Here is a 15966-nt window from a genome sequence, read left to right as displayed (position 1 = left end):
AAACCGTGGCGAAGATCCTTTGGAAGCCGCTTCCGAGAAGGAAGCCACCAGTCAACCAGTTCAAGACCTGCACGTGGCTCGAAATGTTCAAGACCAGCCGGTCGAAGGAGATGGAACCAAAGTTCACGGGTAAAGACACAGTCCAAAAGCAAATGCTGTATAGTTTTTGAAACCTAAGAACAGAGGGAGCACGGTCCTCCATTCGTTAGGTTATATCTTTGCAGCCGGTCATTTGTCCAACAACGGTCATACAACACCAACCAGAAGAAGAACTTGCACTTCGCTGGAGCCCTCGTTTTCGAGAGCTGCTTCGCTCCGGGGAGCTCAGTTTGTCCGTGAAAGAACGCCCTATAAGCCAAGGAAGCCGAGTATTGTTGGTTGGCCGACCACCGCCAAATGAATTTATCCGGGATGTCCGACAGCCGCACTTGATCTACGGCATCACAAACACGAAGAAACTCCATGAGAACAGGTACCGTAAGGGACCCCATAATGTCACGCACCCATCGACGGTTGGACAAGGCTTGATTCATCGTTCTTGATCGTGAGACACGCTTGCCAACCGCCTGGAAAAGGTGAGGAGCCAAGTGCTGAATAGAAGTGCCGGTCAACCACTTGTCTGTCCAAAAAAGGGTCCTGGAGCCATTGCCAATCTCCACCGAGAAAGATGCCTGGAACATTGAGCGGACGATGAGCTCACTCTTCGAAGGCAAGGCAGCCCAGGAATGCGACCCGTCGACCCTGCGCAGCCACTCCCAACGCAGACGGAGGGTGAAACCCAGCTAGGAGAGGTAAAGAACACCGAGTCCACCAAGAGAGATAGGTCGGCACACACGTGGCCATGCGACCAAGCAATGACCACCAGACACCGCCTCAGTGCCCCGCCAAATGAAAGCACGACTGAGTTTGTCAATGGCCTCGAGAGCCCAAGGCGGCAGGCAGATGGCAATGGACAAGTAGATAGGAATTGCCGTTAGTGTTACCTTGGTCAGAACAACACGAACAACCGTGGTTAGAAGGCTTGATTTCCATGTCGGCAACTTGTCCGCGACCGCATCTACGATAGGCTGAACATCACATTTTCACAGCTTCTTCAAGGACAAAGAAATAACAAGGTAACGAACTGGAAACTCAGCCAACTGACAAGGGAAGAACCGCTTCACGGTTGCCAGTTGGTCATCACTGCAGTGTATTGGTGAGAATTGGCACTTGTTAAGATTGGTATAAAGCCCTAACGAAGCAGCAAAGGTGTCAAGAATTGCCTTGACCAGCACGATATCCTACTCGCAAGGCGAGATAAATACGACCAGATTGTGGACGAACATAGACACCCTATGCCTAATCCCTGGGACGCCCAAATTACTGAAAAGCTACGAGCTCTCCGCGCTTATAAACAACGCATTCAGGGCCTCCATTACAAGCACGAAGAGCAGAGGTGATAGCGGGTCACCTTGGCGAAGCCCGCGACCATGGCAGATCCTACGGCCGGGACACCCGTTAAGCAGGATCTTCATGCTTGCGGAAGATAGCAAGATAGCAATCCAATTAATCCAGTGACGCGAGAAACGGAGTTGACGGAGCATATCGAAGAGGAAAGCCCAAGAGACGGTGTCGAAAGCCCTCGCGATGTCCACCTTTAGCAGGACACTCACACGCCTCTTCTGGTGGAGTAGCCTCGCACTCAAATGCACCATTCTAAAGTTATCGTGTATGTGGCGTCCCTTGATGAAGGCCGACTGGTTTGGCTGCACCAAGAGATGCATCAACGGCGCAAGACACAATACAAGGGTTTTGGTGAACAGCTTACTGAAGCTATGAATTAGACTGATAGGACGGTAGTCTTTGATCTCTTAAGCTTCTTTTTTCTTTTGCAGGAGGATCATGAGATTCATTTACTAGGTTGAAGCTCCTGCCATCAAAAGACCATAAGGCATTGAACGCTTGTACAATATCAGGTTTGATCACCTCCTAGGCCGTCTTGTAGAACATACCAGTGAATCCGTCCGGCCCCGACGCCTTCTCCGTCAGGATCTCTTGAATAGTCTTCCAAATTTCAGCCTCCGAAAAACATACATCCAAGCCCTCAAGGTCGAACGACTGGATGCCCAGGGAACTTAGGTTCAAGGCCAGCGACCTGGGCACCTGCATGCCAAGCACTTCATTGAAATAGGCAAATACCGCATCTGCCTTCTCCTCTTCAGTCACCAAAGTAAGCTCCTGAACCTGTAGGGATTCGATGCGGTTCTTTCGGCGACGATGGCAAGCTTGCAGATGGAAAAACTTGGTGCTCGCGTCCCCTTCGGCCAGCCACGTGATACGTGAACGTTGCCGGGCAATGGAGCGTGCCAACGACGCTAAACCCAAGCATTTACATTTAAGCTCCTTGCGTAGGTCCTGCTCTTCCGGCATAAGCGGCCGCCGATCCATAGCAAGATCTAATCGATAGATGACCTCCCTAGCGATAGCAAGCTGAAGGCGTCTGCTGCCAATGAATTTCTAGCTCCATCGCTTGAGAGCCTTCGCCGCGCTGAGTAGCTTGAAGTCGAGGGTGCGGAAAGCGTCGGCGTGGTAGCCCAACAGTACATGAAAACTTCACACCCGGGCGTTTCCTCCAACATCTACCTACCGAGATGCCGAAAAAACTTCGGACCTTTTCTGCTCTTTTTCCGTAGACTGAACGAAGGGCGTGCAGACTACAGAGTCGCTGATTCAACTAACCTGTTGCTTCCTTTCTTTCTGAACGTCGCTTTCGGTACAGCGATTTCGATGTTCTGTTTCACTCGTCGAAGGACTATCGGATTTGGAGTTTTGTGGCTCCACTTCCTTAGGAGAAGGGTAATCAGATTAGGAACCTCCAAAATTATGCCGAACCAAACTGCATGTGCAGTGAGCAAATTTCAGTCATGAACAGTTTACATGCATGTTCGGTTTGTCGGTTTGTTTCCCCAATCACAAATTTTATTTGAAACTGGTTTCTGTTTTGTCCCAAACAACCAATAGTTCACGCCTGCAGCTTGCAAGAATGCCTATAGTACTAAAAACGTAGAAATATGAATTTCAAAAGCAGCTCAGGTTTCCACATTGTTCCTGGGACACCAACCGCTTTAGTCAGACATCTCCATTCCTGGATCTTGTCAAGCATTATAGCACCGGTTCTTCCTCAACAGGCCGCCGGTTCACCATCACCCAGGTCCACAGTCCTCATCTCCACATCAATTGCAGAGGTTCGTACAAAATATTCTCCAAGAAAGCACCGCATTGATCCATCCTTTACTACATGTAATCGTTGTACATTGGCTGCCAAGTCTTTAATAGTCTCAGGATAGCCCTCCAGAAGTCCAGATTGTTTGATAACCTTCCGTTCCTGTTTCTGGAAAACTAAGTTATTTCTATTCCTCAAAATGCCTCCATAAAACAGCAGTGCAAACAGCATGTTTACTTATTACTAATCTAAAATTTGGGTATAGATTAATACTGCACGAAATCCAATAAATTTAGCCAAATCACTGGGCTGACCACAACCAAAAAACAGGCGATGTAATGTAACTAGGATCACAAACTCACGGGTAATAATCATTATTTAGCCGGTCCTTATTAACTTACATACAAATCTGCAGAAAGAAATCAGTGCAATATTATTTGACAAAGTGATAGCAAGAAAAGTACTACTAAAAAGTGTAAAAGATGTCAAACAAACCACGTAGATTCGTAGATACCGTTGGGCTGGTTCAGCTCCATGACAAACCCATTCCAGCCACAAGTGATGGTTTCGGAATCTTCTCTTGTTCCACACGTCCTTCAACTCTCCTGAACCTTCCCCACTTGCTAGTTGCTACACATGTCCCATATGATCCCTCCATCCCCCTTTACACGTGCATATGCGTATTTATAGGGTCACAGCTCGATGCCTTCTAGTTCTGAAAAAGTTCAGAAGTAAACACCACAAAAGCAACAGGTGCAGCAAAGGGTTCTCTTCAGAAAAAAATAGAAGTCTCAGAAAGGAAGAGAAGAGAGCTGTAGTGTTGCACCAAGTTCTGCAATGGCAGGAGCAAGCGGCAGCAGCAGGTTGCTCAGGACAACAACCAAGGCTTTCCAAACAGACAGCCGTCTTCCGTCATCTTCTACGTCTGGTAACGCTAGCCCATATCGCATCCCGTCTCTCAAGTTCCCGTTCCTGTGGGAGGCAAAGAAGACGCACAGGATTAGCCGTGCCGCGGAGCAAAGGGCTGCCTTGATCACCCTGGGAGCTGCCAGCATCACACCAGAGAAAAGACAGGGAATTTTCCTATCGGAGGAAGTGAAAAACATTGATCTCTTGTTACCTCTGGCATATGAGATCACAAGGAGGTTGATCCTGAGGCAATTTGGAGCGACATGGCTGGCACTGAACAGGCAGTGTTGGTCAAAGATCGCTGAGACCATCATCCACCAGGTAAGAATTCTATGAAACACATGTTACACAATCTGCAATTCATAGAAACCAAGTTTTCATCTTTGCTAACAGAGCTCATATGGACATTAAACTCAGGTCATCGTCAGTTGCCAGTCATTCACGCTGATTGGCATCGCAGGATCCCTTGTTGGTTCAGTCCCATGTTTTGCTGAGGTAGAGATATTTTCTTCAGTTTTTCTGCCTCTTGCAACCAATGATCAGAGTGAAGATTTCCCGGACTGAAACTTTCATGCGGTTGCAGGGTTGTGTTGTTGTGGTGAAGTCATTCTTCATGTGCTTCTGTGCCATGTCCCATACAGTAGTAGATCGTGGTGAAATCATAAAGCTGCTTATTGAAGCATTAGGTACATCCTTATGGACACTTAAGTACCTTACATGTCAATTTCAGTTTGCACAATTCCTAGTAACTTGGGGCAAATCTCTTTTTTCTTCAGACATGTTTCTGATTGGCACTGCTCTTCTCACGTTTGGCATGGGTATGTACATCATGTTTTATGGTTCCCAGAGCATTCAGAAGCCGGGACAGCATATCGACACGTCCCACTTAGGCGCATTCAACCTAAAGGTAATTGAGCCCTGTCAATAATTGTAGAATGGACAGGTCCAACACCCATGTGTTTGTGCTAACAAGAAACTACAAATCCATACCAGAAGCTGAAAGAAGGGGCCAGGATCAGGTCCATCACTCAGGCGAAGACGAGGATCGGACATGCCATACTTCTGCTGCTCCAGGTAGGTGTCCTCGAGAAGTTCAAGAGCGTCCCGTTGGCCAGTGGGCTCGACATGGCGTGCTTTGCTGGAGCGGTGCTTGCTTCCTCCGCCGGCGTCTTCCTCCTGTCAAAGCTCACAGTGCGCCAGCAGGAATGCAAGCAAGCTTTTGTCTGAACATATCTCCATGTGGCTGTACAATAGTTACCGACACATCATATGCTATGCAAAAACAGAAACCAGAGAGAAATACCAAGATTTCCACAATCGGGGAAGGGGTTCAGAACAATCAGAATTGCAGTCCCCCGTGTTGTACTAGTAGGTTCAATAGTTCTCGAATCATACCTATTGTTCTGATAGGTTAGCTCTATTTCATTCGTTTTTTTCCATTCAGCAAGACTAGGAATAGAAAAAACCATAGAGTTCTAATGTTTTCAGTTATTTAACTGATATTGGTTTGTATTTTGTACACAATACACATCGTCAATAAAACTTATTGTGGAAAGAAAAACACGATACCAATTCAGTGTCTGCTCACACTAGTCTAGTCATACTTACCATTGTCTATGAAAAAGAATGAAGAGCTACTCCTACATAGAATCAGTTCCTGGTGTGGTGATGTGGTTCACAAGTCAAGAAAAATCTGCCACTGCAACGTTCGGAAAATTAAAACATACTAATCCATTTTGTGCATTACTTCCGTTAGCTCCTTTTCCGTGAAAATTGGCAAAGAGTTCTAGCTTTCACCTATCAAGAAGATGGGCGATAAAGTCGGTACGAGGACTCGAAGAGTTCAAATGGGATGATTCGATCATGCGCTTGAAGATGGTGCTCAAGATTAATGAATTAACAAATAGATAATATGGAAATGTCAATGTCCAATGGCCATGTTCCTGAAATTGTAGAATGGCGCGAGGGTTTCAATATGTGAGCTGCAAAATTGAAATTTTGAATGGAACCCGGTAAATTTAGGTTATACTAAGGCAGTGAGTCATTGTATAGGCATCAATAACTGTATGAGTATCCAATAGCTCATAGCTATTTTCAACCTCCCGACGTCCTCGTCACCCAAAACTATCTCCGCCACCACTGCCACCGCAATAACCTGTCTCTTCAAACTGCCCCCACTGTCACCCTCCACCGCAATAACCTGTCTCTCAAAACTGCCCCTGCCATCCATCGGCCGTTCTCCGCCGCCTGCGGCTGGCGGCATCCTAGCCATCGTGCCGCTTCGCCCCCGTGCCTGTCTCCCCTGTTGGGTTGGCCTGCTACCGTTGACCTTCCTTTAAGCCTGCCACCAACCTCGAAGCCTGCACCCCACTGTCACCAAACCCATCGTCTGATCACGCCTTCTAAATTTCAGCATCTAAAATTTAAGAGGTGTGCTGTACTACTCCTTCCAGTCTAAAATAAGTTTCATTTTGGACATCGGCATGATCCCAAAATATAACTTTAACTACTATTTTTATTGTAATATATTAATAATACATAAAAAATTATACTAGTATAAAATTAAATTTCAAAACAAATCTATCCATATTTTTTAAAATATTCAAACTCAATATATAAAAAGTAATTTATAACCAAAATTTAAGACATCAATCAGTTGACTGTACACGATCTAAATCAACACTTATTTTGGACGAGTAATATATAGTTGTGGAACGACATTTGGATAACCGATACTAGTGCTAAACAGCACTGCAGACTAAAACCGTTGCCCAACCTGGAGTTCATTTCCAGAAGAGTGTTTTAGCCGTATCCTTACGCCTGAGATGAAATGAACAGTCGTGTATACCTACGCCGGCACGGCTGTGTGACGCCGCGGCTCGTGGTTCCCCGATTCGGCCCCACGTCGTCCGTGCGCCGCGCCCGGGCTACCCGATGGAGCAGCGAGACGGGACGCAGCCGAGGAGGAGGCGGCGGACAGCTGCTGCCCGGTAACAGGATGCGGTGGGTCCGTGGGGACCGGGTTGGCCAGTTGTCTCGGACTCGGAGGCAGCTATGGAAGAAGCTTCCCGGTGTAGTAGCTTCACAATTGATTAGAGATGATAATTTATTCTGATTACTTATAATAATATTCTAAGAAGATAGGATATAAGTAGTATTTATGGATAAAAAAAATATTACTTGACAGATATATAGGTACGGATATGGATAAGACATATCGATAACTGTAACACATATTTACCTAAGAATCTATGACAGATAGGTCTTTTCTTCAAAACACTAATCTCTCACATACACATGCATCTGACTAACCCTCGTCAGCCCAACTCACCCCTCCCCGCCTTACTCCGAGTCGCCGTCATGCCCCGCCCTCTCCTCCCCGCTGCCCCACCCCAACTCGCCACGCGCCGTCACCCCGCCCTCCCTGCCGCCTTGCCCTTGCTTGCCCACCGCCAGGATGTCATCACCATCGCCCCAACTCGCCCTGCCCTGCCCTGTCACCTCACACCACGCTCCGCCCTGCTCACCCCGCCGCCAGGACGATGCCGCCCCATCGCTAGGACGTCGTCGCCCTCGCCCCAACTTGCCCCGCCTAGTCATCCCGCGCTGTCCTCCCCTCCCCGTCACCCTGCCCTGCTTGCCCCGTCGTCCCGCATCGCATCCCCGCCCTCCCCCTGCCGCTAGGACGTCGTCACCCTAGCTCACCCGCCGTCCCGCGCCACCACCCACGGGAAAACGGGTATATCCACGGGCGACAGGTTTGGTATCGGCTCTTTGCTCATGTGTGTTTGCAGGTATACCTGCGGGCAGGTAAAAATCTGACAGGTACGGATATGGGTGAACACTACCTGTACCCGCCATACCTAATTGCCATCCCTACAGCTGACTCATGCCGAGTTGTGGCTGCCAGACTTGTGACTTGTGCTTGGGTGGGTTGGATGTTTTTCTCGCCCACTAAATGCGCGGTAGGAGTTTATTTTTGCAAATTTCCAAAATAATCATATAGTTTTATATATTTTAAAATTAAAAATATATCTAAACTATAAAATCATGAGTTGAAACAATCATATGTACACTAAAAAAAATATCTATGTAACAACCAACACCCTCAAATCTTTCAACATCTAACAAATCTAACAATCAAGATTAGTTTGACGGTGTTTCATTCAATCCAATGGCTAAGAATGAGTTGTTATTAACAGGTGAAAATCCAATGTTCATCCTCAACAAGTGTCCACGGGATTACATGAATTCTCATATCTGAATCTAATGACCAAAAATATGTTGTCCCTCCATTCCCCCTCATCTGATTTCAAATTAATTTATTTGTTCCCTATAATGACCAAAATTTCGATCTGAATCCAGACTGTCAATTTCCTTCCTAAAAAGACTCGTATCAAAACATCCCTCATACCAAATCAGCGTGGACAACTTTCTATACAACTAATATCAAATCAGCATGGCCATCTTCCTTACACAACTCATAAAGGTCGTCACTCCCTATCCATCGCTCCTCTTCACTCCCACTTCCTGCTCGCCCCTTGCACTCTCGTGCCATTGTTTGTACCGCTCGCAGGGGCCACTGCTCCGCAAGGTGGTGGCAAATCTACTCGGTATTATCTTTTTTCCATCTTCCCCAGTGCTCCAATTGCAGTTCAGCAATGCACGATCTTCTGAATTTTGATTATCTTGGTTGCTGGTACAAATTCCCCTCAGTTCCCGGTTCTCTTGCTACACCAATTGCTCTGATTTGACAACCTTTTTTTTGTGTGTGCGCATGCCTGATGTGGGTTGGTGAGGGTCCAAACCAGTTGCAGATTATTGATTATTTGGTTTGATTTGCTTTGGTTTGTTCAATTGGGAATCACTGTCTCTTAAGGATTATCCCAGTTGTGATCATGTCTATGAATGATCAAACAAAAATGATGCCTATAGAAAAAGAGATGTTTGCAATGCTGATTTTTTTTTTCTATCAGCGGTTCAATCTGTCCTTTTGCTACCATAAAACTACAAAAGTTGACATCAATGATGTGACATATGCCGCACATTTTACTTAAGCTTGATATTTTAACCTGTGTTGAGGCAATTTAGATTAGTGATTAGTTTAGACATCCCGTTCTTTCCATGCTAGCATCTATTCTTCTTGGTATAAGTTTTTTTCTCAAGTTTGCACCAGGTTCACTCACTGCATGTGCATGATTTTGTTTTTCGTTGTAAGATTTTCTATATCTATGTCACAACTTGGTTTACTGAGATTTTGAAATCTATGTGAAAGTAAAGGGTCCAACTCTAAACAAACAATGCATGATAGCCAAAGAGAGGTTCAAAGGTATATTTAGCATTGAGCTTTCCGTTTGGAGTATGTACTATTTTCTACCGGTGATTCCTATCTACTTCATGTTCTTTATCAATCGTCGGTTGATGCAGCCCTCCATGTCCGCACCTGCTGGAAACTAACCACCTAATCAGCTCCATACATGCAATGAAATCATGGCTATCCATATTTTTTACATAATCAACGCCATGTTTTCTGTATCTACATCGCACGTTGGTTTGCTGATATTTTGAAATCTATATGAAAGTATATGGTCCAACTCTAAATAAACAATGTAGGATAGCCTGAGAGAGGCTCAAATGTATATTTAACACTGAGCTTTCTAATTGGAGTATGTACTATTTTCTACCAGCGATTCCTGTCTACTTCATGTTCTTTATCAATCGTGGTTGCTACAGCCCTCCATGTCCGCACCTGCTAGAAAATAGCCACCTAATCAGATCCATACATGCACCCAAATAATGGCTATCCATAATCAGTGCTATTTTTTTTTACATAATCCATCATGATAGGGATTCACTGTGATAAAGAGTTGAGTTTTTGATTGACACTACTCGCTTAATTGCTTGAATTAGTAGGTATTAAGCCAAATGTAACACCCCGTTCCCGGGATCTCCTATGCCTCCTGTATCAGTCCTCGGATCAAGTAGCCGATACGTATAGTATAATATTTGTGGTATCACAATCATACATCGTATATAAAATATTAAGGTTACAAGAGTACAAAAGATCTTTAAACCACATGGTACATTACAAACATAGCCAACCGGCTAACAAAAGCACATCGGAAAAATAGCCTAAAGCCACAGGCAGCTCGTGTGCAAACGTGACCGCTCAATCTACTTCTCATCCGCTCCTTCGTCTCTTGTGAAGTCTGCATCCATCTCCTCATCTGAATGATAGAAAGAATGAGTACATAAAGTACTCAGTAAGTCCTATACTACTTCAAGTGGGTTGATAGATGCATAAATGATAACTCAAGAATAAGTCTTTATAGTTTAGTTTTAAGCGCAAAGCAGTTTCATACAGATATCCAATTATATTCTCTACTGTTAACTTTGAAATGGTTTAAAAAAGATAACAAGGTATATCTGGGGGTTTTCAGTCTTGGGAGGAGCTACATCTCACTCCGAAGTCCCAATGAATGTGTCTGGTGTACCTTCAATACCACTCAGCTCCTATCGGATCGAGCCATCAACCTCATCATACATACATCCAGTCCACACACTCACTTATTAATGATACACACACCCCTAAGTCTAACCAAGTAAGGTCATTGCTTTGTATGCCCATGACCGTGGATACAAATAGATTTACACTCTACAGAGGTTGTACATGAAAGTGCATCTAGGCCCCCCTAAGTGGGTTTTGGCTTATTGATGACAAAACGATTAAAGAACTAACATGCTTTGTGAGTATTGAACAGGTATGAGCATTAGTTGTGAAGGTAAATGACGTTTGACGCCCGTCGAAACAATTGAAGAATCAACGAAGGATATAAGATAGGGCTTAAATTCCTTTTACTTTTGAAATTGAGTCTAGGATAGATTTTTTCTTAGATGGATGAATTCATTTGCTTGATTAGTGTCTCAATGCTCAAGAGATCCTTTAGAATCACCCAATTGAGAGACACATTCACTCACGGACACGAAACTCTTTCTGAAAATCTTCTGAGTCCGGAGTCTCCGGTGTTCACCGGATACTCCGGTACTCAGCGTTCAGCCGGAGTCTCCGAGCTAGCCTCCGGCAGAGAGTCTCGGTTACGGGTTAATCTTTTCAAGAAAAAGACCGGAGTCTCCGGTGTTCACCGGATACTCCGTTAAAATGTTTTGTGTGCAGTCGGAGTCTCCGAGGTAGACTCCGGCAGAGGCTCTCGGTTAGCTTTTAATCTTTTTGATAAAAAATAGTAAAGACCGGAGTCTCCGGTGTTCACCGGATACTCCGGTACCTGGAGATGCCGGAGGATCCGGCTAGTCTCCGGACTTAGTCTGTTTTGGAAAATCTGTCAGGACCGGAGACTCCGGTAATGAAGCAGAACTGTAACGGCTAGTTCTGACACGTTCGTGACCGTTCTGACGCCGTTTTTGGATTTAGGACCAGAGACTCCGGTGTACACCGGATACTCCGGTAAGCTCTGACAAAAAACAGTAACGGCTAGTCTGTGAGAGAGGGCTATAAATGCCTCCTCTCTCCATATCATTTAGAGCTTGCTGTGGCTGGTTTCCTTGAGACCTCTTGAGCACTTTAAGAGCATTCAAAACCTCTCCAATCATCTCTAGAGCAAAACTTGCACAAATTTGAGAGTGTGTGTTTGGAGAGGGTTCAAGCCACTTGAGCATTGATTTCTTCATTGAGCATTTACTGCGATCATCTCCTTTGAAGCTTTGGGTTTCTAGAAGGAAAGGAGTCGCCCGAAGAGCACCCAAATCTTGTGGTGTGCCTCGGGAAGTTTGTAAGCATCTTCATAATTGAGTAAGAATTTCTAGCTTGATCTTTGTGGTCGCTAGAAGAGGATAGGGTTGGAGAAGACCCGGCTCTTTGTGAGCTCCTCAACGGAGACGTAGGCACTTCTTTGTGAGGTGGCCGAACTCCGGGATATTTCCTCGTGTTCTTACTTGTGAAATTTACTTGATCGTGTGCATTTGATGATTTGTCATTTAAATTGCTATAGTATCAATCTTGCTAGTTTTAATTGTTATTCTAGCTTAGTAATATCTACTTGACCTAGTGAATCCCATAGAATCTAGCTGTGATCTTTAGTTCACATTTATTCTAAAATTTCTTGTCAGGCCGGAGACTCCGGACTAGACCGGATACTCCGGACCATACCGGAGTATCCGGACTTCACCGGAATATCCGGCAGTTTAATCCGCTGTTTTTAGTTTTAAATTTCAGAAAAGCCTATTCACCCCCCCCCCTCTAGGCACTTTCAGTACACTGTACCCACACGATATTCTCAGCATCCAACCATTGCAAACAGAGGAGTGAATCATACCGAGACGCTTCAATCATCTTCCCTTGCCGGACTATACTAAGAGACATCCCAAGTGCTCCAGGCCTACGTAAGGGATGCTAGGGTACCACCTAGACCTTCATAAATAGTCTGGTTCAATGAACATCCCGTGAAGCACCTGACATACGCTTGGGTTCTCGTTGCTCCCTTGGCCTCCTAGTAAAATATCCAGCTTGATCGAGAGATAGAAAAATCAAGTCCTATCCATAACATGACGCATGGTTGCACTATGGTGGCTTAGTTATGATGGCGCAATAATTTGGTACTTATACGGCCAGGGTAGGCATCTTCAACATTGGCAATGAATACCACGTAAGAGCATCCTCACTGAAAGACTACTCTACCTGTCCCCGCCAAAACAGTTTCACCCTTTTAACACACCACCCGTCATATTCCACACTATATCAAGGATTCAACAACCATCAAAGATTCATGGCATATGAGTTGAATTGATATTCAATGAAGTGACATCTTCGAAGAGATGTATTCCATAAGCGATATCTTTGAAGAGATGTATTCAATCCTAAGCATGCTATAAATCAAGGCATCGTCCGATGTTAATATAGATAACAACAAGTAATCCTAGGGTGACATGAATTCAGAATAATAACATTTAAGACATGGCAATTGTTTGATATGATTTAACTACTGCAAGCAGTTGCAATAGCACAATATACAACACATGCGATAACAAGTCAAGTTTTAAGTTGATCAATTAGATTATTAAAAACATAGGTTCAAAATGATTAAGCAGATATGACTTGCCACCTCCAAAGTCTTCCTCTAGTCCCTGGTCGAAGTTAGGATTCTACGGTTCCTCCGCGAATTCCTTCAATTCTGCAAAGCGCGATTACGATTAACGATAGCATATGCTATAAAAGAATCAACTAACACCAAATAGAAAATCAAAAGAGTCCTAAAGGATAACACATTGTGGTATAAAGATAAATCTCAAATTTAGATGAATTTAGGTAAAAGAATCGTCATAATTGAAGTCAGAACGGAGAAGTTATGACTCCCGAAAAATTAATCTAAAATTAAAACAAGAAATTATAAAATGTTATTATTCATGGATGAGGCCCACAGGTGGGTCCCACTGAACAATGCTATGTGGGACCCACTTAACAGTTCTTGGCTGAATTGAATCTGGGCCTGGGCTGGATCTAGGCTTGGGCTTAGGCTGGAGTGCACAGTGGCGGTCCATGGGGAAAAAATGGTCTCAGGCCGATCGGCTAGTGGGCTAAGTGAGATGGGCCAGCCCACGGGTGAAGAGGCCTTCGGCCACTGGGCTGGGCCAGTAGGCCAGCCCATTAGCGGGCCGAGCCGTGGCTTCGGCCTACTCGGCCGGGTTGTGCCATCATGTCCAGAAGGCCGGCATGGCACGCGCGCAGCTCGTCTGACGACGGAATGCAGAGGAGAAGCTGGCGGTGAGTAATCACGGTGGCGCCTCACCGAGAAGCTCGCCGGAATCGAGTTCCCGCTAGAGATTCATAACAAGGGTTATGGGGCGGGCATCTACACGCGATGGGGAAATCATTTTGAGGACCATCGACAGTAGGCGGTGGTCAGTGCGCTCTCAGGCGGAGACCGGAGATGGTCTTGGCGGCGGCAGAGAAACTGGGTAGCATCTCCCCTTGTTCTTGCGCACTCTGGGCCACCTGCAGGCTTCCCTAGACTAACCTACAGCTACCCAGCATGATGGTCGGCACACAGGAAGGGACGAGGGTCACCGGCAGTGACCACATCATGGCGGCGGGGAAAAATCCCATGGCCAACCTCTGCCGCTCGATGGCGGGTCACAAGGACCACTCAATATACTACGGAGAAGGGGGGCAGCACAGAGTGGAAGGCTCACCAATGTGCAAAGAGGGTGTGATGGTCGGTGGTGGAGGGATGTGCGGCGGCGCCGTGAGTAGCGGCCCGGCTCTGTGTCCCCGTGCTCCTCCCGATTCCAAATGCTTTCCAATGGCTCCTCGCGCTCCCGATGACGGCCCTGCGGTGGTGGCTAGCAGATTGAAGCGGCGTGCGGCTTGGAACGGTGGCTTGCAGTGGTGGCGGTGGATTTGGGCGGCGGCGGGATGTAGACGAGGGAGAAGGGGAAAAATGGGCCGGCGTGCCCATTTTATAAAGGGAGAGGAGCAGGAGGTGGCGGCGGTGAGACGATGCGGCTTGGCATCTCGGTTGAATAGCACGGTGGCACCTACCGGGAAATCCGCGACGCGTGGCAGCGCGGTCGCCAGCCATCGGCGTATGGCAGACGCCAAATCTCGTGTTGTCAAGCAAGGCTTCGAGTGAGGAAGTCGTCGTGCCTTATGCGCCGAGAAAAGCGGCGGCGGCGTGACTAAGAACATAGAGGGGGTGAGCTGGAGGAGGGAGATGGTTCTGATGGGCGAGGTCTGCATGGCGGTGAGCCGGTGAGGGAGAGCGGGGCGGCTGCCAGTGTTGGCGCTCTCGTGGGCGCATCACGGCCCGTGCGCAGTTGGGCTGCTGTGCTAGATGGGCTGTACGGACAAGCGTGCCGCCGCCCACGGCGCAGATGGAAAAAGGAGAGGCTGTGCCGGGCTACTGAGGTTGGGCCGGAGCGGTTGGGCTCCTTCGGCTGGGCTGCGCCAAGGGGAGAAGAGAGAGGACGGTTCATATATATAGATAAATATATATATATATAGGTAAACTAGTTTGTACTCTTAAGTACATACTCTTATTATGATATATCATATAAATAAACTAGATATACTAATTTATCACTATGATTATACTTATATACTCATTCTAAGATGTTCTAATGTGAACTACATAAAAAATAGAAAAGAAGTCCATCTAATTTATTAAATTTTGATAATACCTATGTATTTTTACATAAAATGTAATACACCCAACATAATAGGTGCAAACCATCTAAAAAATTATACATATCACTTGTATAATCTTATATACTCATATGCTCCATGTACATATCATTTATCACATGAGATACTCTCTATATAATAAAGTACTTATGTGGGAGTACATACTCCCAGGAGCACTAAATATATATATATATATATATATATATATATATATATATATATATATATATATCTTGAATTTATTTGTCTCTCGATCATTAATTTGGAGGATTTTTTTTTTCACCCGGTGTTCTTGATTCTCTTTTGTGTTCTACAAAATCAAGAGTGAAATCTTGATTTTCTTGAAAAAATCTTTTGGGCAAAAATTCACCATGTACATGCTATTTGATTGTATTTCGAGTTTGGATTTTTGAGTTTTTGTGCTGTAGTTTTTCCTTTAGAATTGATCAACCCAGAGCTTCCAAATTATTTTAAATTTACATCTCAAGGCTCAATCCAAAACATATGATAGAACGGAACTTCCCGATCCAACTTGGGACTTTCGAATTCTTCTATTTCCGTTGTGTTTTTATGTTTTACGTTGCGCTTTGTTGTGATCATTTTTGAGGTACGTTGGGTGATAAAATAGGATAATGTCATCGGTTTCGAAAAAAATTATTGA

General features: G+C 45.4%; 1 protein-coding gene and 1 long non-coding RNA gene across 2 annotated transcripts; one reads left to right on the top strand and one right to left on the bottom strand.

Annotated features, from left to right (window-relative positions):
* Positions 1-3890: 3890 nt before the first annotated feature.
* Positions 3891-5687, top strand: LOC133915485 (uncharacterized). The gene is made up of 5 exons (XM_062358664.1): positions 3891-4432; positions 4529-4606; positions 4695-4797; positions 4888-5018; positions 5105-5687. The coding sequence occupies exons 1-5, from the start codon at positions 4040-4042 to the stop codon at positions 5336-5338; spliced, it is 939 nt and encodes a 312-aa protein (XP_062214648.1). The 5' UTR covers positions 3891-4039; the 3' UTR covers positions 5339-5687.
* Positions 5688-10130: 4443 nt separating this feature from the next.
* LOC133914134 (uncharacterized) lies at positions 10131-14854 on the bottom strand. Its single transcript, XR_009909175.1, has 3 exons — positions 14315-14854; positions 13228-13296; positions 10131-10338 (listed from the first exon to the last, which is right to left on the bottom strand). It is a non-coding gene; the product is annotated as an uncharacterized LOC133914134 (long non-coding RNA).
* Between the last annotated feature and the right edge of the window lie 1112 nt (positions 14855-15966).

The sequence above is a fragment of the Phragmites australis genome, chromosome 4, assembly GCF_958298935.1.
Source record: "Phragmites australis chromosome 4, lpPhrAust1.1, whole genome shotgun sequence".
Lineage (NCBI taxonomy): Eukaryota > Viridiplantae > Streptophyta > Magnoliopsida > Poales > Poaceae > Phragmites > Phragmites australis.
The sequence above is the reverse complement of the archived record's forward strand: the minus strand, read 5'-3'. Positions and strand labels throughout refer to the sequence as shown.

Coding starts and splice junctions, on each gene's coding strand:
- LOC133915485 (XM_062358664.1), top strand. CDS start 4,040: ATGGCAGGAGCAAGCGGCAGCAGCAGGTTGCTCAGGACAACAACCAAG. Junction 4,433..4,528: donor CTGAGACCATCATCCACCAG/GTAAGAATTCTA, acceptor CATTAAACTCAG/GTCATCGTCAGTTGCCAGTC. Junction 5,019..5,104: donor TAGGCGCATTCAACCTAAAG/GTAATTGAGCCC, acceptor AATCCATACCAG/AAGCTGAAAGAAGGGGCCAG.